At 37.2% G+C, this 24789-nt stretch overlaps 1 protein-coding gene across 1 annotated transcript; it reads right to left on the bottom strand.

The window, feature by feature from the left end:
* Window positions 1-1091: 1091 nt before the first annotated feature.
* Window positions 1092-9138, bottom strand: CENPW (centromere protein W). The gene is made up of 3 exons (XM_009562894.2): window positions 8881-9138; window positions 3737-3850; window positions 1092-2125 (listed from the first exon to the last, which is right to left on the bottom strand). The coding sequence occupies exons 1-3, from the start codon at window positions 8968-8970 to the stop codon at window positions 2099-2101; spliced, it is 231 nt and encodes a 76-aa protein (XP_009561189.1). The 5' UTR covers window positions 8971-9138; the 3' UTR covers window positions 1092-2098.
* Window positions 9139-24789: the final 15651 nt, after the last annotated feature.

Here is a 24789-nt window from a genome sequence, read left to right as displayed (position 1 = left end):
TGAACATTCAAGAAACAGATACTAGAAAAACATAACAGCATTGTATATTTCTGGATGCTTAACCACACTACATCAACCTAGTTAATTTTCAGTAAGCATTTATTTAAAGTTTAAGAGAGAAATCTGAATACCTGCCAAGCTACTCAAGTCTTCCGAATACCCACCTGCTTCAGCTATTTGGAAACATTCACAAAACACTGGCCATCAGGGACAGGACACATTCTGACTCAAACTTCTCAAGGCTCACAGAAAAAAGTCCTTCTCCTGCTAAAAAAGAGGCACTTTCTTAACCATGAATACAGGCCAAAATCACTGTATAAAATAATAAAAAGTATACTGGTGGATGGTTTTAACCCTTCCTTGCCTCCTTTCCCAAATGGTAGCTGACCATCCATCTCCTACATGAGAATAAGATCATTCCACTAAGCTCAGAGGGGATTTTGCTCCAAGGCAAATCAAAAAAGTTAAACTGGACATCAAAACAAGTTCCAAAAGAAGCTACAGCACACAACTGTACACTGAAGAAAGGTAAGTGGTTATACAAGACTAATAAAATATTTTAGGGAAGAATTAAGAGAAAACATTTTTAGCAAAGGAAAATGTAGTGTTGCAATAAAATCATTCAATCACAGATACTAATCACAATGAAAAATACAGATACCTAGTCAGATCTCCCTTATTCCTGAGAACATATTTCAGTATTAAGTCCAAATATCTCTCACATTTGTATGTTCTCAGCCTTCTTTGTGGATTCCAAGGGAGTAAGAGAAGAAAATAAAGAATAAGGTATCTAGTTAACATTATGAGAAGTATACTGAAATAAATCCTATGAGTTAAGCAAAGCAGAGGAACCTTCTTTCCTTTCTGCATACTGTAAAAGGACAACTTTTCACATGTTATACAGGATTTTAAAAAGTACATGGACATGATATGAAATTTGATGTTCTGGCATTCCTCCAGTTTCCTTAGACTATAAAAATATTTATAAAATGCAATTCCTTTTTGCCGAGTTCCTAGAATATATTCGGTAATGTGTTAAACAAAATTAGACTACTCAATACATAACATTTTTAATTTTTTTTTTATTTTAAGTACAGTCACTGTGCATATGAAGGATCAGCTACCACATATTCCACAAAACTGCATTATCAGTTCAAACTGTGAGATTCAACTATATCTTTATTGAAAGGTTTATTATGCGAAGTGTTCAGAAACTGTTTAAAAATATCAAATCGGGAATAGAATTATTTTAATTTTAAAATATATTTTTACATAATGTGCATTTCTTGACTTCTAACAAGTTAGGATGACACTCAAAAAGAGGGAGGAAGTACCTTGGCACTCATGCCAACTTATCTTCAGTATGAGTACACGATCTAACCTCAAAAACATCAGCTGTGCCAGATTCCTACTTTTCCATAATGTGCATCTGTTCACACCAAGTGAATTAGAGACCACCAACTTGTCTCATATACCACATCAAACTATAAGACAGCTTAACATTTCAGAGTATGATTTAGAAATACAAAATATGCATTCTTTCCACAGAACACAGAAGCTTTCACCTACTTTTCAAAGTCATTTCAAAAAAATATTAAGACATTTATAAATAAATTGAAGCCAAGATATTTAATGCATGAATTTCTACAGTGATTATTTTAAAAGTACAGATTTCATTTAGCAAGTAAATCTGCTTTGATCTGCATAATCTTCAATGGATTTAGTGCAACCTGCATTTTTATTACTGTTCTCCTTTAAAAGTTTCACACTTCTAATAAAAAATGACACATCATACCTGAAGAGTGACTATGGTATATGCATTCCTCCATTATTATGGAAGAAATAAGGTACATCAAGACTCTTAAATGAGAAGTGACACACATTTTAAAATTATGCACAAAGTGTATGAAAATATAAGTTTCTCAAATTTTAAGTTTCTTAAATTACATTTTTAAAGAAACAGCAGGATACTCAGAGTCAGGAGACAGACTTCAACAAAACTAAATACTTCCACAAGTGCAAAAGCTGGCTCACAGGATCTCGTGTTATAGTAAGAAAATATGGAAAAATATGCTTTGAAATTCCTTTGTTCTGTTTTCTAGCCTCTGCTTTTCTTTAAAATAACCTGCAAAAAGAAAAAAAGTATATTTATCACTTCTTTTATTACTACAATCCAGGCAGCAGTAAGAAATCCAAAATACTGTGCTACTCAGACCAAAGCCTCACCTAGCCAAAACATCAGTTTCCAGGAGTTGAATCACCAAGGGTAAAAGTTTAGGGAAAAGGTTAGAAATAAAGTAAAAGCATAGAGAAATATGCCATATCAAAAAATATTTTTTTTAAATAAGAACATTCATCGCCAATAATTCTGTAAAATAAAGGGCTTTCTTTAAAAATGGTAATAGAACTCTCAAGCCATCAGCAAATCCCTTGAAGCTCTCACCATATGTTAGGCTTAGACAATAAGAAAAAAAATAAGATTTGCAATTATACAGCTACTATGCTCAGGATTTTTTTTTGTAATGCCTTATTTCATTCTATAGCAAAAGTACCCAGACCCTCGGAAGGACATTTTTTGGTTTCCAGTTTAAGTTGAAAAATGAACTTCAAAGCTCAAGTGGGACCATTTAAGTGTTAACATTATTAAAATACAGGCAGTTTTTCCTTTCTTCTCATCTTAAAAAAAAAATAAACAGCACACAAAAATGTTAAAATAATGTTAAGATTGCAGTTAAAAAGAAATTACAAATGCATGAGATTCCAACTGTAACATTAACTTGGCTAACCTACACATCCTGTATATATTTCTGTTACTATAGTAGTAGAAAGTATCAAACTAAGCATTGCGCCAGAGGAAGAAAAAAATATTGAAGATAAACAGAACACACAGGACCCAAGTATCAGATAACAGAGTTTTGTTCTTCCACTTTGCCTCGCAGTAGTAGGTGGCTGAACAGATAACTCAACAAATTAAAGAGACTAAGTTCCTTCATGAAATCCACATAAAGCAGACATATCTTAGGGAGTGAAATGAGCTACCAACACTAATTCTTTCTACAGAAAGAAAGCCGTGTAACACCTTCTTCTTTCCCTTCTTTTAAATGGTTTCTCTTTCACAGATATCCATACAGTAATTTTTGTTATACTGAACTACCCATACAGCAATCCATAGTTTAATCCTCTCTTAGCTCTTCCTTTGCCCAAAACAATACACAATGTGTTTGTTCAAGTAGTATCCACACAACGCAGCAAGAATCCACTTAAAACATCTTTCAGACTAAGCAGGTAAGAACTGAAGGTGTCAGTAAGGTATTCAAACCTCTCTGAAGTATTTCTGACTTGTTCCATAAACCTTCATTTACGTTACTGAAGTTAAGATAGCATGCTGCTTTGATATATTATTAGTGTCATCTAAAATCAAGCTCCTCCAACTCCAGAATTTGCTCCTGCTCCCTGGGCTTTCAGCCCATGGATGCTTGCTGGTAGGCTACTGTGTAGAGTCATCCACGTATCGAAACTATGAATTTAAACATGGAATAATCAGGTAAAAATAGAGCTATATCTAGCAGGATAGAGTTAATATGGTTTATGCTAATGATGGATTAAAGAACATTACATTTCTACAAGTTTTGGATTACAAAAATATAGTAGCACCAACACCGAAAACTTTTCTATATACTGTCATAATACATTTTCCACAAAACAAAAAAGAAAAACATTGAAAACACTTTATTACCTTTGCTGCAGCTATAGTGTGTTCAGGTTTAATTATTTTACTTTTGTTCTCAAAAGCAATTGTCCTGGCTTCTTCTGCTAGCCGATGAAGAAACAGTAAGAAGCTCAAATGCACCTTTAAAAGAGGGAAGAAAGAAAATAAAAAAAATCAAGAATGATTCAAACTGTTTAAGCAGTTAGGTTTTTTAGAGGTTCATTCTTTGAGACACGGGATTCTCATATTACAGTGCTCCCAAATTCATGAAAGGTGTTCTCAGGAAAACAAATTACTACTCAGTTTAAGTCTTAATAACCTTATTGCAAGACTTTTGTACGCATAGTTAAAATTTAGTATACTTAAATTGTAAAGTGTTCTAGAAATGACCATACAAACACCTGATCTGATTTTTATTAGCAGATTTGTATAATAAAACGTAAACATGTATCAGAGAGCAAGAAGGGGCCTTTTTGCTTACTAGTAAATACAGTCAGCTTTCAGTGACTACAAGAGCCAATCTTTTAACGAACAGAAAATCCATCCCTACCTTACCATCAAATGGACTACAGACAAGTTCAAGGACTTCTGACCCTTTCCAAGGTAAAGAAGCATTGACATTAATTTCTCCAGAACAAGAAATTCTCCACTGTCAGGAGGTTGAATCCATTTTTTTTTCCCAGCTCTTCACTTACTTAACTTTTTTGCATGAAAAGAACTGGCAGGACACTATTCCGTTCAATACAAAATGCTGCTCTGCTAGTACAGAAGCAGCAAAAATTTCACAAACCAAGGAACCGCTGCACCTTGTACCAAAAACTGCCCACAAAAAGCACCCCTGGGTAATAAGGGACCCGTAACACAAACCTCTACCATTACACAAACATTATGTGAACTATTTTAAAAGTCCAACCTGAAAATTGGTAATTGTACCTTCTGTAAATTAAAATTTCAAACAGTATTAACTTTGCTCTGTAAAGTGTACAAAAATACTTTTTCAGCCAAGAGTTCAGAAAAATACTACTGAAATATATGAAAATTGTATTTATATGAATTAGATGATATATTTATTCTGCCATACTTGATCTGCAAAGCCAAAGAAGATATAACAAGAAAAGTTACAACTTAGAGTTTACAGGAAAAACTTTGGCAGTGGGTTTGCAGCACAAAGAATCTGTTAGGGGACAGGAATTTCAGTATTCATATGACAAGAAATTTAGAGGTTTGTTTTTTTTAATCTCCTGAAATAAATGAAGACAATGTGCAATAAAATAAATGTGCATAATATATGGCACTGTTTGGAAGCATCTCCTACACAAAAGGCAGATGTTCTTGCATGTTTATCTAGCAAAACATCAAAGCCATATTTATACTAGTCTTTAGTTAATCACATAGAAATAATCTCCAGAAGAATCAAACAGTGGCACTAGAACAGTGTTCAACACTAGAACTCTCATTCTTAGACTTATCAACATGGACGCTAGATTTCTGGAAACAACCAGGGGAATAAGAGGGAGGAAGAACAAAACCTTCCATACTTGCAAAGCCTCCTGCTGAGACAGCTAAAGGCAAAAGTGTTCATTTTAAAACTGCCTTTAAAAGCAGCATCTTCTTTCAGAATCACTGTAGCTTTATTTTCCTATTTTCAAAGTGAATTGCTGCATGTTGAGAAGCTTACCATGAACTGATATAAACATAGTCACATAACGAAAATTAGAGCATTCTATAATAGAGGACACGTTAATAAATATCCTAGGTTATTCAAAGCAATTGAGAAAGGATAACGAAAGGCAGAATAACTTAATACCATGATTGTGACAGCTATTGACAAGTAGCCAAGAGATAACAAATTTGTTTAAAGACACTGCTTCACTACGTATTAGATTTTTATGCAGAGAGACAAGATTTAAAAATAATTTTGAACTACTCCTGAAAACTACCTTACACAACAGTATGCTAATTTTCTGGAAAAGAAAGGTTGTAAAGTTTTAAGGATGTACATAAAAACTTACAACACTGCTTGCAGAGCAACTTCCACATACCTGTTTAACAGGATTAGTGAACAGTAGGGATAAGCTCCATAATTTTATTTTGCTGCCATAACTTAATTTAATGGACTGATATTTTGTCTTCATTGTATACCTATTCATCATTCTATGCCCACAACAAACAAAAGGCATTATTCAATGCAACACTTTAAACTTTTTCTTCAACGTAAATACAAATCTGCTCTTCCAGCAGAAAAAAAAATAGCTGAGTTCCTGCTTTTCTCCTATTATTTCATGTCAGAGCAAAGTTTACAGCTGCTTCTCGGATCACTGGAGAGGGATTTCCTTGGAAATTAGGTACTAAAACCTTTATCTTTTATTTTCAAAAAGTTAATTAACTGAGTTCTAAGAGCACTGGAAAAAAAAAACTTTAATACTTCCTATCTCATAGCTTAAACCTATTATCACACTCCTTCAAAAAAACAAAATTCTTGAGAAAGCTTGATGAAATTTGTTAGCTAAACTGTGCACAGAGGAAGATGTTAACACTTAGAAAACAGGTTCTGACAAAGCTTCAATTTCAAAGAGACTTGATCAAAAAGAATCTGAAAAGTGAAGAAGAAATTCCATTGAGGCATTTAACAAAAATGTCTGAATTTCAGACTTGTCTGAAATCTTTCAGACTTGTTAGTAAGGATCGTGCAAGACACCATTGGTTTATCAAGGAAAATAATCACTGAAGAGTAAGGAAAAGGAAAACAATCTTAAGATTATGTCATAAGCCACGTAGGCAGTCCTCCTCACTGGCTAAGTATCACAGCAGACTGAAACATAAAGCATGGATCATTCAGGAAGACAGCCCAGAAAGCGAACTAGCCAATTCTTGTATTTCCCTGAAGAAGACACAAACTCTGCTCAAAATATAGATGGTTTCATCTTGTTAAGACATCTTTTAGACAAATTGCAAAAGTACGCAAACTAATTACTCTTGCAAGGTTTGTAGGGAACAAAGATGTTAGACAAATTGCAAAAGTACACAAACTAATTACTCTTGCAAGGTTTGTAGGGAACAAAGATGTGTAAAAACAATTCTCAAAATTTGTTACTTAAATACAGAACTGAGATCCTACCTCCTCCCTCCTTTTTTTTTTTTTTTCCTTTAAGTAAATCAACACAGCTGGAGTTTTGTTTATTTACTCAGAGAAATAAAGAGCTGTGAGCCACGTGCCTAGTTGAAGAACATCATGCACAATAACCACCTCTGGACATTCCTGTTCAAAGGTAATATAAAAAATGCCAATCCTCCTAACAATAAAGGCCATTTAATTTGACATTACCAGTACAGATAAACTAAACTTTCACCACATTATTAAAACTAAATCTCATCTTTTGTGTCGGAATGAGTATTTGCATAGCCATATTCGCTGTTGCACTGATTGTCTTTGCAGCTACATGACACTAGTGCCAGGACAAGGAAGAGATAGGAATTAATGGCTAAGACTTGGACAGATGTCCTCCTTGCCCCTTTTCAGACAGCTACACTACATTAAAGCCAAATTAACATGAACATGGAAATACAGACAAACTGTTCCTAATGACTACAAAAAATACTATTAGTGACTGTGCAAGTTTCATCAGTTGACTACTGTATTCCACTAAGCTTTGACTGTGTCTGAGCATGAGTAACAAGTCCTTAGTCCATAAAATACTCCAGTAATAGCAAAAGCGGTAGGAAGAGATCATATTTTTATTAGACCAATTAGAAAACCATGTACTGGTTACATTGAAATGTAAATCCTCCCAAGTAATTATCAAATTAATTCATATTAACCTCACTAATTTTTTTTAATTTTGTATATTTACACTTAGTTTCATATATCCAGATACCAACTTTCAAGATGCTGCAAGATGCAACTTTTACACACATATGAAACATGGACTTACAATTCAAGTCAGAGACCATACAAATACACATTATGCAGTTATGCTCCAACATTCACACACATTTGAAAACAAGACGGCATGACAGTCAAGCAATTAAGCCTATTAGGTCACTTCAAAGAATTTTTTATGCACAGATTTCTTTTCTTTCTTTTCAGTATGGCAGCTACCACAAGGTCTCTTAGGTCAAGTTTCCTTGCTGTAGTTGAGTAATTTCTTGGCGGGACAAACCTTTCCTGTGTGACTAATCCCTTACTGCAGCTCAGAAGAAATCCAGCTTTGTCGGCCTCACTTTTCTGAAATTTGTTCAATGTGGGTCTGTTATCTATACACCTTTATTGCAGGTATTTTTGAACTCCGAGTAGGTTCCCAAAACCATACTCTCCTCATCAGATTACTAACAAAATTTGTCACTCCTTAGTTTGGGACACAGGTTACTTAGATAGCTTTTTAGAGAAGTATGATCATTCAAGGTGCCTTAACAGCTTAGCAATTCATTAATGACGACCGAGTTGACGGATATCTGTGAATTGATCTACATAAGCAATAAATGTCTGTACGTTTCCAACATAATCCAAATTCCTATTTCTCAGTCCACCTAAATCAAACTCTAAACAGCAGCGTGCATATATGACACAATATTTATGCATTAACCTGTCCCTGAGTCCCCAACTCCCCGTCAGAAACCTACAATGCAGTAGCCACCAACAAAGCAGAGCTGCAATCACTACTAAACTATATTTTACCATAAATATAGTAAGACCATAAAACGTTTAGTAGTTTAAAAACTAGATTTAAACTGCATTTTACTAAACCCATCAATCGCCTTTCTCCCCACAAACTTCGCCTCCCCTCCGCCGCAGGTCAATGCGGAAACATTAGAATCACAGAATGGTTTGGGCTGGAAGGGACCTTAAAGATCATCCAGTTCCAACCCCCCTGCCACTAGATCAGGCTGCCCAAGGCCCCATCCAACCTGGCCTTCAACACTTCCAGGCATGGGGCATCCACAGCTTCCCTGGACAACCTGTGCCAGTTGTCTCACCACTTGTCATCGCGTTGCACCCAACTCCAATCTGCTCTAGCGCTCACAATGTACCGGACGACGTCTTTCAAGCGACAAAACCTTCAGAGACCAACCCGTCCCTATCTGGGGGCGCCTGCCCTCAGGCAGCCGCCGCCCCTGCCGCGTCCCTAGGCCGCGGGGGCGCTGGGGTCACTCTGGCGCCCGCCCCTCCTCACCAGCAGGTCGGCGTTGGCCGCCAGGCGCAGCTCGGGCTTGTGCTTCTTTATGATTTTCCGCAAAGTGCTGCGGGGCGCCAAGCGCTTCATCCTTGAGGTTGTTTCTTCACCTTCCCCCGCCGACCACCTCTCCTGCTCCTCTCGCCGCCGCCCGGCACCAACGGCTCCCGCTCAGCCGCCGTTCGAAACCGCCGCCGCGGCGCCGGCGCGCACCCGCCGTGACGTACTTCCCAGCGGCCGCCAGCGAGCGCGGCGACACGCCCCCCGCTCCTCGCGCCAGAGCCACGAGCCACGCCTCCACGAGCCACGCCTCCCTGAGCCACGCCCCCGCCACGCCCCCGGGGCAGTAGTTCCCCGTCTCCTTCGTTTCCCGAGGGCCTGTGCACCTTTCTCCCCCGACTCTCTGTGCCCTTCACCCCCTCTCTCCCCGCGTCTGTCCCATGGAATCAGAATGGTTTGGGCTGGAAGGGACCTTAAAGCCCATCCAGTTCCAAACCTCCCTGCCATGAGCACCACATCAGGCTGCCCAAGGCCCCATCCAGCCTGGCTTTGAACACCTCCAGGGATGGGGCATCCACAGCTTCCCTGGGCAACCCATGCCAGTGCCTCACCCCCCTCATCCTAAAGAATTTCCTCCTTATGTCTAGATCTGTGCCTCTCCAGTTTATATCCATTGCCCCTCGCCCTATTACTACAAGCCCTTATAAGCAGTCTCTTCTCAGCTTTCTTGTAGCCCCTTCAGGTACTGGAAGTCGCTATAAAGTCTCCTTGGAGCCTTCTCCAGGCTGAACAACCCCAACTCTCTCATCATGTCCTCGTACGGGAGGTGCTCCAGCCATCTGATCACCCTTGTAGCCCTCCTCTGGACCTATTCCAACAGTTCCTATCACGAGGAACTATATGTCCAACTGCAGATGGACATAGGGAACAGTCATTTCCCTCCCAAGCAACTATGTGTCCAACCACTTCCCTTGCAGGCGAAATGAAACTGTGGTTTAGCTCTGGCTTTAAATAAAAGTTACCTAAACCTCCACCGAGGCCTTTTTTAATCAAGAGGAAGGATCATGGAGCACCTATCAGCCAGAAGAGAAGTGCTCTATCACGCTTGGGAGATGGACTGCCGACCTAAAACCCACAGGTCTTGTCCTGAGGCTTGTTTTGGCAGTACCACGCTGATGCTTCTGACTGGTTTGGTGTTCCCTGTTTTAGGAAATCTCTGCATGCGGCAGTGGTCAGCTCTGAAGGCTCGGCCACTCTTGAGTTCAGTGATCATCTCTGAATGTATTTGATGCAGAATTCAGGGAGTTGTGCACTATGCTTATTCTCTCCTTCGTTGCCTTCTGTGACCCAGCTGGGAGATTTGATGCTAAATGGCCTAGTCTGGGTGAACTGCAGGACCAGGAGTGTAATTAGCACCATAAGCCTTCACTGAAATAAACCTAGAGTGATAGTTAACGTTTTGCACATAAATACGGATACAAAAGTGCGTTTGTACAAGTATGGCATTGACTTAACCGTACACAGAAACACACACTTGTTCTGACATTGGCCACTGATTCGAAGTGTCATCTTTTCTCTAGCATCTGTCCCTACGCTTCTCTTTTGGCTGACGGATGCTGCTGACTGAAATACAGGTTTCCCCACAGAGGGGCCCCTGTAGCTTGGCATTCTCAGTGTATTTGGTCTGTGAGTACTTAGTTGCAGAAGGGGTCAGGATTTCATACTGAGGTATGGAGTTTTTCAGCATATTTATTAGTTTTTTGTTTTCTTTGGCCTAGAGGATGTTTGTAAATGTTAAATCATTAAGATAAACATATCGTCTTTATTTTTGTATATGCGAAATTGTCAGCACCCAGATATGAATCAGTTTTATTGAAGTGTGTTCTTAAATCTGTATTATTTGGTGTTTTAGTTAATTTTGTGATATGCACAAAATGCAGTCCAAATAGAAGTATGATATCTGACAGCAGGGGAGAATATAAGATTTGCCAGTTCTTCATACTCTCTCAGATATTTGAAAACCATGCTTTGTTCTTTCAGCTTTGGCTGTTACTTGCCATTAATCATAAACAGTGAGGCAGATTTTAAAATTAGGGTCTTAACATTTTTTCTGTGAATGGATAAGCACTCTAAAACATAAGGTTCTTTCCTGCAGTTTAATAATAATCACAGTTAATGGCTCAGCAGCACTGACAGAAGTAAACGTTTTGTCAGTTAACTAAATGGCTGTGACTCAGGAGCTACATAGGGTCATATACTGTAGTGCTCTTAATATACACATAGAAACTTGCATTGGGATCAACAATAATTTAGCATGTCAGCAGATTCGGATCTACAGCTGGGATAAATCAGTAGCTCCACTGGACTTTACTTGAGCTGAGAACTGGGCCCTGCAATCTCTGACTGACTGTGGGCAACTGCTATGGACAAGCATTTTACAAACTGTATGAATTCCGAAAGTACCTCCACTATCAATCTAAAATTATTAAAATATATCACGCAAATTTAAATCTGTGCTGTGAACTGCATAAAATGACAGATACTGAAACTCAAGACTAGTAACTATATCTTTACTGGTGTGCTTGCTATAGACATAAACTATCGAATACTAAAATCTACTATTAAATGTAGCACGATTAGACTGTTTTGTCATTCTGATAGTTCAGTATTTCTACTGGACTATTCCTTGTTTTTAGCCACAGAAAAATAATAATTTTAAAGTGCTGTCTCAAATCTACTTATTCACCAGATTTCCTTTTTTCTTATGTTTTGAAAAGTTAATGACATTAGTTACTGCAAGCAGTTGATAATAGAGGTCCAATGTAAAAATAACAAATTATAGGTCCTTATTTACTGAATGAACACAAACTTCAATAGCTAAAATTTCTGCTTGAATATATATTTTAATCCCTTTACCAGTAAATATTTCTATAAATATGATTTTAATAGTTTAATTTGAATATATGTATTGTAGACAATGAAGAAAATACATTGCTGTACATTACATATTTTAATGCACAAAATTTATTTTATAAGTTAACTAAATTACTAAATTTCATTAAAATCACAGCTGTTTAAATTAATTTATTTGTATTAACACATGGATTAAAGACTACATTACAGCAAATGATAGAAAACTGCAAACTCACGTTATTTTTCTGGTATGAACACGACTGTTTTCCATCTTTCTGACAGAATCCATAATGTTCTGATATAATAACATTATGAATAGCATTTAAATAGATAAAAATAGTCAAAATCTATTACAAATTAATTCTTGAAAAGTTGAAATTGACAGTTTTGTCACGCTAATGCAGCTTTGTAAAAAAAGGCAATTCTGTGCCTTATAGGCACATTTTCATGTTTTGCCTGTGCAAAAACTGCAGCAGTTTTGCATCCATTTTTTACAAGCAGTTACGTTATTTTCAAGTAGTATTTCAAGAAATGTATATTTTTCACTTTTGAACTATTGCCGTTTTAAAGGTCTTGATTATCTTAAAGATCTTTTCCCACCTAAATGCTTCTATGATTTGTTCATTTGGTGAAGTGGATGTGTTTTGTGGCGTCAGCTGCAGCACAGCATTTTCCCACTTTTCCAGCTGCTCTGAGCTGTGTTTCAGAACTAAGTACATCATCTGATACCAATGCTAAGAGCTAAAAATTTCCACAATTAAAATGCCACCATCCAGGTCTGACTTCTTCAATTTTAAAAAAAAAAAAAAAAAAAGTGTTTTTGAACAAAGGCAATTTCAGTGACAGTATTTTGTCCCATTTGCTTTCAGATTATGTGGATTTCTTGAAAACAGTTCCATACATTTCAGTGACTAAAAAGAGGCCAAGCTTGAGGCCATCACTGCTGAACTGCAAACCAGTAAATGTTTTGTTCTCCATTTCTGTAAGGAAAGAGATTAATTCAAAGACTAATTCAAAGACCTCTAACACAATTTAAGTTGAAAAGAGTGTAGCATTTGGAAATTAAAACAAAAAGCAGTGTTTTCTTATAACTGGAAACGTACTTGTAAACCCATCTTCATTTGTTAAATTGTCTCTTCTACCCTGTCCTTCCTAACTATGAGTTTAATTGTTTTGTTTCTGGATTTTGACATTACCTTCAGTCAGACTCTTCATCATCTTTTCATCTATTCATACTTTTAGGGTCAGTCTTCCCAAAGAACACTGAAGAAGTTCATTTCAAATGTGTGATATCTTGAAATCAATGCTGACAGTTTATAGATTTTTCCTAAGCCAAGGGTTGCTTGGTTTCTTCTCTAGTCAGGTAGAGACTGTTAGATACTTTCTCGTGCTAATCCAGTTCCAGTGGCTGATGAAAGACTTTGAAACTGATCCTGGGTATGAATGTCAAAGCCTAAAATCTTTTGATGTTTTCTTCGGTGGTGAAAAGATATCTCTAAAACAGAACATAACAATTCAGCAAAAGTAAACTCTTCTATATTATAGTTGATACGCTTGATCATAGTGGTTGGGATACACGGACTGACTCTCGTGTTACATCTGTATATTCTTTCTATTGTATATAGGATAATTCAGGTGTAGTTGAATACTTCTGTGGAGAAACAGGAAAAGAGAAAATACAAAGGAGAAAATTGTATATTTTTTTCTCCTCTGTGGAATTTAAGTACATCTCTTCCTTGAAAAAAAAAGGTGGAAATGGCAATTTTAGTAAGAGACTTTTATGTTGTGGCTATCATTGTTACTATAATGGCAATAATTTAATTGCAGTAGTAAATACTAGAAGCTCAAAGATGTGTTTGACATTCACTTTTGATTTTATGAAGAAAAGAAAGACATCTTAGATTAATTATTTTTTAAAAATTCTTTTTTTTTTAGCCCTGTTTCTATCTGTTTTCAGGCCTAGTGCTGATCAGTGAAAAACAATATATGTAATTATATTTGAAATTCAGTCAATTTACTGATTTGGGGGATTACAATTTAAGCTTCAGTTTTGGTTTTCAGGACATTCTGTATATCAGCTCTCTCTGTGTCAGGCTGTGAAAAGTCTGCCTCAAGTCAGTTGACTTCCACAGGCCAGACACCATCTGCCTGTTATAAGTGTTGGGATTGCATTCATAAAAAGTAAGGACTTGTAAATCACAGCTCAGCTGTCACTCTTACCTTCGGAGATATTCGTCATGTACTTGACATGCTATCAGCTAAAAGTGTATCAGTTTCATTGCTTTTGGAGTAATTTAATGCAGGATCATGCTGTTACATACATTCAATACTTTATTTATAAATTCTGTATTTATAAATTTATAAATTCCTTAATTTATAGATTTTGTATAAATTATTTTAGACAATGAAATCCAAATAGATAAGTAAATAACACCAAAAATAATTACTTCAGATACCCACTATGTCTGCATTCATATAACTTTTGCCATTACTTTTTTAGATTTTTACATTCTTTGCATTGTGCTCGTATATCTACTACGCTCATTTAGTGCCAGTCATTATTCCTCCCCTAAATTCCAGAAGGAACAATGCTAATCTCTGCAGATGTCATGTTTTCCATAACTAGAACTTCCACTTCTAGTCTGATCCACTAATCCAGACCTGCCAAAACGACCACCTTCTCTGAGAAAATTTTGCAAACCTAAACAATATTCTGAAAAATAACTGTTGTCTGCTCTCCCCCCCCCCCCCAAAAAAATATTTTAATTTTAGCACATGTGTTATTAACAGAGAAGAAAGGAGAGCAGAAAACTTAATGACATTTCCTGGGATCTTACTTTACTGAAAACTGTTCTAGTTAGCATAACATATTTAATAGTACTGGCTATCAATGGAGAACTCAAACAAAGATTAGTAGGTGGATACATATTACTCATCTGCCAACATTTAATTATATTTATTGGGGAGGGTAAATCACAGGTGTTGACCTCAAGAAGGCCTGAGCCTAATGTTTTTTCTTCACTTTGGTTTTCATATGAAGGGCAGCATCAACTTTTAGTGCCTGTGGAAGAGACATCAGCTTTCACCTTCCACAAGGACTGTGGGGTTTCCCCATTGACTTTTTCCTCAGTCACAAAGAAACCCCTATAGGTTTGATATGCAGTAGTATTTTTCCTGCCTTTGTTGATTTGCTGCAGGTCATGCCAGCTATCAAATGTGAAATGATGTGCTATAGAATGACCGGCTTAGCTATGCATCTCTCCATCGGTTTTCTGGTCATGGCTGCATAGGAAACTGAGTGATCCTGATTTGAGATATCAGCCCCTGCAGCAAAAAACATTAGACTCTTGCTGGTGTTTCTGATCATCACTAGTCCTCAGCTCTCCTAAGGAAGTGGAGGAAGTGGTCATGAGGTCACTGTGATGAAAAGTGCCCACATCTTGCCTGATACTGCCTACATGTCTTGTGAGTATGCTAAAACAAAAGGAAATAGAGGCATATTTGTTAACATTAAAGCCAATTAGGCAACTGATCACATATACATCTCAGGCCAAAAACATCAATACAATTAATTAATTTTTCAAAATTAATAAACAGCAGGTGATGACCAGTGGGATGTCTGCCTGCCGGTTGATTTGCCCCAATGCCCTAGATGGATTACAGCAAACTGAATTTAAAAAGAACCAATAAGGCGTCAGACATCAGATGTAAAATCATAGGTCTTCAAAATTATATTAAGAAATTAATGATCTAATACAAGCTATCAAGAGTGGGAGGCATAGAGTTCAACTATCTATTTTTCTGGGGAAAGAAGTGATTGAAAATTTTTATGTCAGCTCTAAATTAGTAAAGCATAAACACTCTGGGGAATGATAGAATTACTCTTTAGTTTCTGTCATTACGGAAACTCTTGCATTCTTTTTGAGTGCACAGGAATCTTCCTGAATATGAGTCTATGTCATAGACATCTTTTGAAATTTCCAAACACCAAATATCTTTTTCTGAACAGCAGTAATAAGCAAAATATAAAACCCTCTGAAACCATTACAGATTGTATTGAGAATCAGTAGCTTTCTGAAGGTACCTAAATGAAAATGATTTTCAAAAGTTGCTGCCACTGCTCTTGCACAGATGAAGGAAAAATACTTCTTTGGAGAATATGGTGAAGTATAGGATCTTTTTCCTTTCAACTAGCTAACTGCAAAGCTTATGCCCAGAAATGTAGGGGTTTGGGCTGTTTTTTTCTTAAATATGTTGCTATATGGTGTATAGAAGGAGGCTTCAAACATTAACTGTCCACTGAGCTCAGAATTCTTTTATTAGCTTAGGTTAATTTTGCCTTTGGGAGCCGACAACATTTGCAGTTTCAAATGTGATTCAATGGAAGTAGTTTACAAAGGGGAGGATACTGTGTTCACTTCTTTGAATGTAAAACAACATCAATAAGTATTGCTTAAATAAACATAATTTTGACCACAGTTTTGTAAATAAACAACTGTTGATACAATCTTTTTCCTTTCCTACAAAACAAACACACTTTCTTCAAACAGTGCTTGACAAAAAGAAAAATAGTGAGGGTATAATGCTTCAGGTTAATAAAACTAAAAGAGAGCAGCTGTAGCTGCAGCCTTGCACAGAGGCAAGATGCTGCTCCCTGCTGTAAGAAAGCGCCTTGGAGCCTTAACATAAGAATAACCATATTGTCTGTGAAGAAGAGAAGCCATATCGAGTTTTCTTCATCTACCCCAAACTGCTGTGTAAGCCTGTTGTTAAAACAGAAACGTATGTGGAAGCGCAGTAGCTAGTAGAACTGGCTAAATAAGTGGAGGTTCCATACTGTTCTTCTAGAAACAATGACACTGTCTACCTGAGCTTACATAGCGTACTTAGTTACCAAAAACTTAAGAAGTTATATTTTAAACCAAAAGTCATAGCTCTTGAACCAGCACAAATACAATTATGACAAATATCAACCCATAAAACCACAGAGAGAATCATAACACAAATGCACGATTTTTCCTTTGAAAGACCACACTATAAAGCTAGCTGACACGCTTAGAAAACAGAAGTCTGTCCTAAGGTCTCTCACCTTTATTCCAGGTATTGCAGACCGGCATCTTGTATTAGACTGTCCAGCCTGAGTATCAGCCAAGGTTAAGCTTGTGTTTCTTCAATGCACACATAGTACATACAGTTGCTGTGATGTTTTTGAAGTACCTTCACCTGGGTCTGGGCTGTGACTCCTTGATATCGCCAGTGATGCATCAACTTCCAGATGTACAATGGAACAATTTTCTTATATCCTTTGGAGGAGGTCAGTGGCCTCAAGCTGCTGCTAGTTACCATCCTGATTGATGGCACTTCACCCCTGTACAACCAACTATCGAACGCTACCATTAAGCAGTACAGGGGAAAATGTAAAATTGCTATTCCGAGGCAACTTTTTTGCCTAAAAAGGTGGCAGATCCGTGCTCTTTAAGACTCTTTTTTTTTTTTTTAATGGTAACATATCGATATTGAATGTTGCCCTGCCTTATAGAGTGAATAAAAATACGCTTACACTTGACAAGCTGCAGGATTTTTTTTTTCCGGCATGTTTTCCAAACTGGTCTAAAGATATCTGATGTTTTGAAAAATGTGTTTGCTTCTCTCCAGCGTTTCTCCCACTTGTATCTGATGATGTAGTGATATCATTAGGTCTGTGTCTCTGCTCTTATGTGCACAGTGTCCTGACAGACAGCCATCAGGAGAAAGAGGAGGAAAATCAGCATGTACAAGGATATGGGAAAATGAGCCTAGACACAGTTCTTTTGAGGAGGTTTCTAGTGTAAAGGTCATTTGGTTGAAGGCCCGTACACGTTGGTATGCTCAGCTGTTTTACAGTGCTACAAGTAAGCGAAACAGCTGTAAACTTAGCTTAATTCTCCAATTAAGCTGAATTTATGACATCTTTACAATACCACTGCAGAACAAAGCAGCTGGAGACAATGAGTAATTCTGATCCTAACAATCCCTTTTTAGGCTTTATTTCGCATTCTTTAGTCAGACAAGAGTTTGCCAGTTTGTCTAAGGTTAAATTTAGAGGCCTCTGAGAGGCCTCTGAAGATTAAACAAAATTATACCACAGAACACATGTTCATAAATGCTAAGACTTTAAATGTTTGTGTGTAACATTATATTTCAAATGGATTAATCTAGTTTGTGTGGCTAGCAAACTCAAAACTTTCACTGATTTCAATAATTACCAGGATTGCACTTTAATTAGTTTTGCCTATTATATTTTTTATTTACTAAGAAGTGAATTTGTTTTTATTTCCAAAATAAATTTAACAATTGCCTTCTGCCACAGTTCTTACGCTTGTGAATTCTATGTGAGAATGACAAATCCTCGTTTGGCTTTAACTCCAAGGCTTCTGCAATACAGTCTGAACTATCTGTGTTTGTATAAAGAAGCCACAGTCATCAGTATCTTGATGTACTGTTCGCCTTTAGTAAACCCAAACAGCAGAATCTAGTTTTTCATTCAGAGGAAGGCTCTCCTTTTTGATCTCGTAGGTTAGATCTGTACCTGTGAGTATAATGTTAGACCTAATCTTAGGTCTGAGAGCAAGAGACATGCTACACCTCAGGTACCTCTGGCTGAATGCTCCCTAAATACAGGGTGATTTAGTCAATCACCATTACTGGGGACAAACACTGCCATGCACCATCCACTGGTCTGTGTCCAGTAGTTGGTTGGAGGAGTGCTTGTTGGCTTAGGTCAGACCTGTACCTGCTAGTCTTACACTATAGAGTAGTTACTACTATTGCATGCCAGATTATGTGCCTGATTGTTCTACGCTTTAGCATACTGTGCCTGTAGCTATGGAATAATGCAGTATTGATTGCAGGTCATTTGTCAGTGGGACTGAAAGTTAGAATCCTAAACAATCCATGTCAGGATTGTTTCTGCATTTTATTTTGTGCTCCAACTAGCCAGGACCAGGGTCCAGAACATGGATCTCCTCTGTGCTTGAGGACTGCCATTATGACTGGCCTACAAGATCAACTTCTTGTATTTTTTCTTTGTAGTCCTGAATCTTCCTCCTTTTGCTATGGCAACTGCCTGCTTTTCAGCAGGCAGAATGGGAATTATTGCTTGTCCACAGCCTGGTGTCTGGGGCACCTTTCTGGGAGGTGGGAATGCAGTCTTCAGCCCCAAAATTTAAGGAGGAGATGGACTGAGGATCCTTCTCCAAGGACAAATGTACTTACCACAAAGGTATCAGGCAGACGAGTAAGCAGAAAGCACCCACTGGCAACCAGGGATATGGAGTCTGCTCCCCAAGCACTACCCTGCACTTCAGCCATTGTAAACAATTATTTTTGGCTGTTTATTGTTTTGCCAAGGTTTTGTTTAGACAGAATGAACTGCGGAACTAAATTATTCTCTTTTTTTTCGTAGAGCTCAGAGTTACACTGTCTGACACTCAAAGAGTTGCTTGATGTCAGAGGGCAAACACAGGATAAGAAATTTATTAAATCTTCCATAAAACAGTTTCATTTCAAAATTTGACTTTACTCCAACAAGAAACAATAGTGCAATAGCACAACAAAAAATTAAATCTGCAAGTAAGTGGCTACAGGTCTGAGCATAAACTTGTGGGAGAATGTTTTGTGTTTGTACGACTGTAACTATAAGAGATCAGAATTCTCCTAGCAGCAGTGTCTGGATATAGAGCTTTCGTTTAGATTGTGTTCCACTGTGGATGCTGTTCCATACATATATAAAACTGAACTTAGCAATTAAACAGGAACTTTTGCATTATGGGTCCACAAATACCTACTCATAATAAACTACAGGACTGGTTTTGGAAGTTCTGTCTGGGAAAATTTGTTTCCAGATACATTTCTCAATACATGGAGAGCATCAAGTGATCGTAAACAGTCCTTCAATTTCTAAGTTTTAAAAGTGTCTGAAAGAATTGGTGAAGTTCTCTCTCTGTACCTATGCAAAAGACAGTGACAATACTGAGGATCCTTTGCTGGTGGCCAAGTTTTCCAATCCCTCCTTAACTGTTCCTCCTATCAGGAAGTACCGTTGTAGATTTTATTAGGTAGTTCCTAATCACTTGAAGATTTTATTAGGTAGTTCCTAATCACTTGAAATAGTTTTATCATATGCTTACAGACAGTTAAAGCTACCAATGTAACGTAAGACATAAAATTCCCATGACAGCTAATTTGTATCTTTTCAGGTGATACAGTTCTGTAAAGGAAGATGCTCAGAAATGAGTGAGATATGTTTAATGTCTTGCATTTCTTCTTAACAAAGTTTGTGTTTGAAATACAACCAGTCTGTCTTGTTACTCAAATAAAGGCTGCAATATGAAAAACAATAAGAATGTTTGCTAAATTTTGTAGGATTAGTTGTAACCTCAGCATCTATTATCTTTGTAAACAAATGTCTTCACTTTGTAATATGTTAAATAAATACAGCTTGTCTTTTACAAGATGTCTTCTCCCATTGACTGCCAAATCAAGCATAACTGAAAGGTTAAAAAAAGAATCCTCAATAGCTGCATGAGTAGTTGTCTGCTTACTCCAGAGATCAGTCAAATGTTTGGCAAGGAAAATATGGACTGAGCATTAGCGCTCATTGACATGTCAAAGCCAAAATAGAAAGTGGAGTGCAAGGGTGAGTGCCAGAAAGGCATTCTTGTAAATACATGCTACAAGACTGTACCACTCCACCTTCTCTGCTGCTTTCATGTGCAGCTCAACTACATTTCTGTAAAACACTGTGCCCAAGTGCAACTCAGGAATATGTATGTCTTCTCCTGTGAACAGATGCAGAACCAAATACCAGCCCCTATACCAGTGCATGGACATAATGCACAGCTGGAAGAGCAATTGCAGCTTTTAAGAAAAAAAACAAGTGCTTTTTTTCTACTGGATTATCCAAAAGCTTGATTGATAGTGTGAAAGTGTGTTTTAAATATGATTTTGACCTCATTTAATTTTTTTAACTGAAGACAATGTAAATTTCATAGTAGCTCTTAAGGTCTCTGAGGTCTTAACTGATAGACATACATTAGAAGTCAAAAATAGGTGATTAGTTTGAAATCAATTTGTGTAAAGTTCTGTAAGTTTAAGTCACTGCCTGACATTTGGGTACCCACACACTAGGAAGAAATGGGGAGGGGGGCTGAACAATATAATAATTCTGTATTACCTGCCTAAAAATGTGGCAGGACTGCATAATGCACTGTTAAAATCGCTGTTTAGAGATAGTCTGAGGTTCATAGAGTTGATCAGTGGCAGGAGGAAAAAACGAGGAAAGGAGAAGGACAAAGGAAGTTCTCTCACCCTCAAAACACTAATTACACCTTCCTCACTTCATATTCACTAGTTCAGCTGAAAAAGTGCTGGTGTATATAACAGGAACACCACCCCACAGAAAGGAGCCTGTAAATCTTTGCAGTCTCAGAGGCTTTCACTCTGTGAGCTTGGCATTCATTGCACAGGGCTACACTGAGGTGTGTGAGGCACTGCCTGAGCAGGTGTGGGAACATATGCATATTTTAGGCAAATAGGATTTCAGAAAGGCACCTTAGTCATTCATGTACATAAAATCTACTTATTTTCTAAAAATGAGGTTGATTAATTCTAGACTAAGTTTATATTTAAAAAAAAATAAAAAGAATGGTTCGGTTTTTTATATTTAAAAAAAAATAAAAAGAATGGTTCTCAGTTCTTCCTCAAATAAGCAAAATTGGAGGTGCTTCAACCTTTTGTAAAATCTATTTCTTTTGTTTGCTGCACACATACGTTGGTGGCATTAGCACTTATCAGACCTTTACAAACAAGTATCTAGACATCACAAAACTATGGTAAATTTGATACAAAAATCTTTATCCTTATTTTGCAGACAAGGCAACTGACTCCAAGACATTAAGATCAAACTGCCAAACATGCTGCTCAAAATCTGAATACCTGTAGACATACTTAATAACAAACAGGTGATGTAAGAGTTATCAGGACTGAAAACATCAAAGTACTACTTAGGGTCTGTGAAGATAGATATCTAACTCTGAAGACAGTGTTTCAGTTCATATTTAGTTTCCAAATATTTAAACCATGCATAATAATACTTACCTGAATGTGTTTACAGACACTTTAAATTTCTTACATTTTAGAATTTTTTTCCATGACACAAAATTACCTTTTTCAGTAGATTTGCCTTTTGCTCCTTCTAGAAGAGGAGTTACTTCTGGGCTAACAAATTTCCGTTTAGTAATGCGTGAACTTTCCTCTTATGAAGGTAGATAGTTTTTCCATCACTTGTAGTTCAGTATTTCTGAAACCAGGTGTTAATTTTCAGGGGGATAGGAGGTTTCCAAACAGCTGCCAGGACTAATAGAGCAGCCAGCAGTAAACGCTGAATAAGCTTAGGTACAAAATCTATACCATCTGGTTTCAGGAGTCCCCAGCCAAAAAATGTGAGGCCAGTTCCTTTCATGTCCAGAAATCTTCCTGTTCATTGGGAACTGTGAAATGGATCTTACCTTTGCGTTGCCTTTTAATTCACGACTCAGAGAAAGATTCAAATAGCGGTCTTGAGAAAACATTGCATAACTATAAAATGGGAAACTAAATAATACACTCAGGTTTCATAATAAGACAGATGAACACTATTTGACAAGCTGAGATCAAAGTCCTTGCTCAGCCTTATAGTAGTCCAGTATTTCAAGCTGCAGTTTCTCAAAATCAATGATAGCTACCAGTGCTCAACACAGAAACAAAGTCCCTCAGAGGAGTGGTGTCCCTATACCAGTAAACCAAATGAAGCCCTTCAGATTTGATTTAGGACCAGGGAAGTAAGGAATGAGGTCTTTCTTGGCTACCAGTGAGGAAATACTTCTGGTTCCCTAGGCGTCTGAAGAGACCAACCATGTTCAACATAAAAAATTTCTATACTGAAAATTTTGATAAAAGAGCAACTTAAGAGTGGCTTTGTTCACAGACATGAGTATGAAGGCGTAGGTATAGTTTGGACCACTCTAGATATTCCCAAGGAGATCCAAGCAACAGATTTTCCACTGAAGAAGTGTGGAAAAGGAGTGCTTCCTGCAATTTTTAAACTCCAAATCATTTCATTCTCTTTGTCAGGCAGATATTTACAGTCATACATAATCCACAAGGTCACTTCCTTATCGATGTCCTGAAGGTACTAAACTGTCTTGCCATCCAAAGAGTCATTAATATCTCTTTAGCTTTTTATGTCTGAGTTATATATAAAAACTTATATATCGTAAGAAACCATGCAAGCCTATTTTTCCTTTATTATCATCACTGCTTTCAACACACTGATTAAAGCATTGCTTTAAATGGATGATTTTGAGAGGACTGCCATGTTACAATATTTGGCTAGAACAGAGTATAGCAATTCCTTAGTTCATAGGCACTATCACAATGCAGACAAAACAAAAATAATAGTGCTGTTGCATTCCGGGTGACTGTGGGTTTGTCTGCATTGCTGTATAGCAAGATTGCCCTGAGCTCCATACAGCAAGTTAGGTCTATCATCTGATCTGGCACTAGGTTTAACTGGAGACTCTTTTAAAGATAGGCAGATGAGTGCAGATCAGACTAAACTGAGTCAGAAAACATAGAATTTTAAAAGCCTAATGTTTTCTCTCAGCACCGATCTTCAGAAGACTTAATGTTCTGAGGGTTAATTCTGACTCCTTGGTGGCTAGTAGTCAAAATATTTTTTGTATCTGTCTAGTAACAGTAAAGTGGTGATCTTTCTGATTTATCAAATGCTATCTGTGATAGCATTTGATCATAGATTCCAGTTGGAGGGCATTCTGAATTAACAATGTCACAGAAGTGTACTATTTTATAGCACTCTGTGAATAATCATTTCAGTGAAGGCAGTGATTTTGCTGTGTTCATGCCCTGGAATGATAGTGCTAGTATAAATCCCAAGATAGCACTCAATGTACTTTAAGAGAGAACTTTAGTTACCTTAAAAAAATTTCCAAGGCTGTGGTCCAAAGTTCCACTTATCTCTGAATGTGATCCGCAGATAGAGAAGAGTCTTCTGTATTGCATCCATGAAGCATCTGTAAGTGATAGCTTAGGCAACTGTACTGCACTGATATTTTTCAAAGTGGCAACAAAACACACATCAAAATACTGATCAGTCACTGGCTAACTGAGCAGCATATTCTAGAGCAGCATTTCCTCACTCCTGAAGCTGTAAGCTCCGCACATAAAAAAATGGGACTATTCCACAGACCACAAAACCACTTAACAGAAATGCTGCAAAGTTCAACCAGATCCAACTGGCTTTCCTGTTACTAATTAATGTATTTATTAGGATCTTCCTGTCTGATTATTTCTGATATTATGAAAGGTTCAGGAACTAAATAATACCAAAAAATATGTATCTTCATTTCACGTTATCTGATCTAGTTTCCAAAAATCACAAATCACTTTTAATACCAAAGAGAAAATATTTCAGGGAAAGCAAGTACACACACAGCCTCTATCCAAGAAGAAATAGCAGAAATTTTATCACTTACTCTTCTTCAGTGTTAACAGCCAGAGGGAATACACTCTGGAAATCAATTTTGTTATACAGTAACTTGATGTGGGTAGTTACTTGATATGTTCAGCTTCTGTATGGCCCAGATTCAACAAGACACTTAGAAGTGTGGCTGACTTTATTCATGTGGGTATTTAGGTATGTGCTTAAGTACCTTTCTGAACTGGAGCATATGTTAGGTCATAAGTATTTACTAGGTCAGGCATCCAGAGTAAAGATTTCTGGTTTTCCTAGTTACACTGAAGGTAAGTGCAGTCACACAAAACATTTGGAAGCGCCTGCAAATAATTTTTCAGGTGATGCTACCCAATATAATGAAGAATACATTCTTGTTCTGGTGGAGAAACGTATTCATCTGCCCTTTCAGTACAGACCCTGCAGACTGCTGAAAGGGCCAAATT

The sequence above is a fragment of the Cuculus canorus genome, chromosome 3 (genome assembly GCF_017976375.1).
Source record: "Cuculus canorus isolate bCucCan1 chromosome 3, bCucCan1.pri, whole genome shotgun sequence".
Lineage (NCBI taxonomy): Eukaryota > Metazoa > Chordata > Aves > Cuculiformes > Cuculidae > Cuculus > Cuculus canorus.
Note: the sequence above shows the minus strand (reverse complement) of the source record. Positions and strands in the feature narration are given on the sequence as shown.

What these genes read in the sequence shown, in the direction of transcription:
- CENPW (XM_009562894.2), bottom strand. Translation starts at nt 8,970, where the DNA reads ATGAAGCGCTTGGCGCCCCGCAGCACTTTGCGGAAAATCATAAAGAAG. An exon ending in CGGCCAACGCCGACCTGCTG is followed by an intron (nt 3,851 to 8,880) that starts GTGAGGAGGGGC and finishes CCTCTTTTAAAG; the next exon opens with GTGCATTTGAGCTTCTTACT. An exon ending in ACACTATAGCTGCAGCAAAG is followed by an intron (nt 2,126 to 3,736) that starts GTAATAAAGTGT and finishes TTCTTTTTGCAG; the next exon opens with GTTATTTTAAAGAAAAGCAG.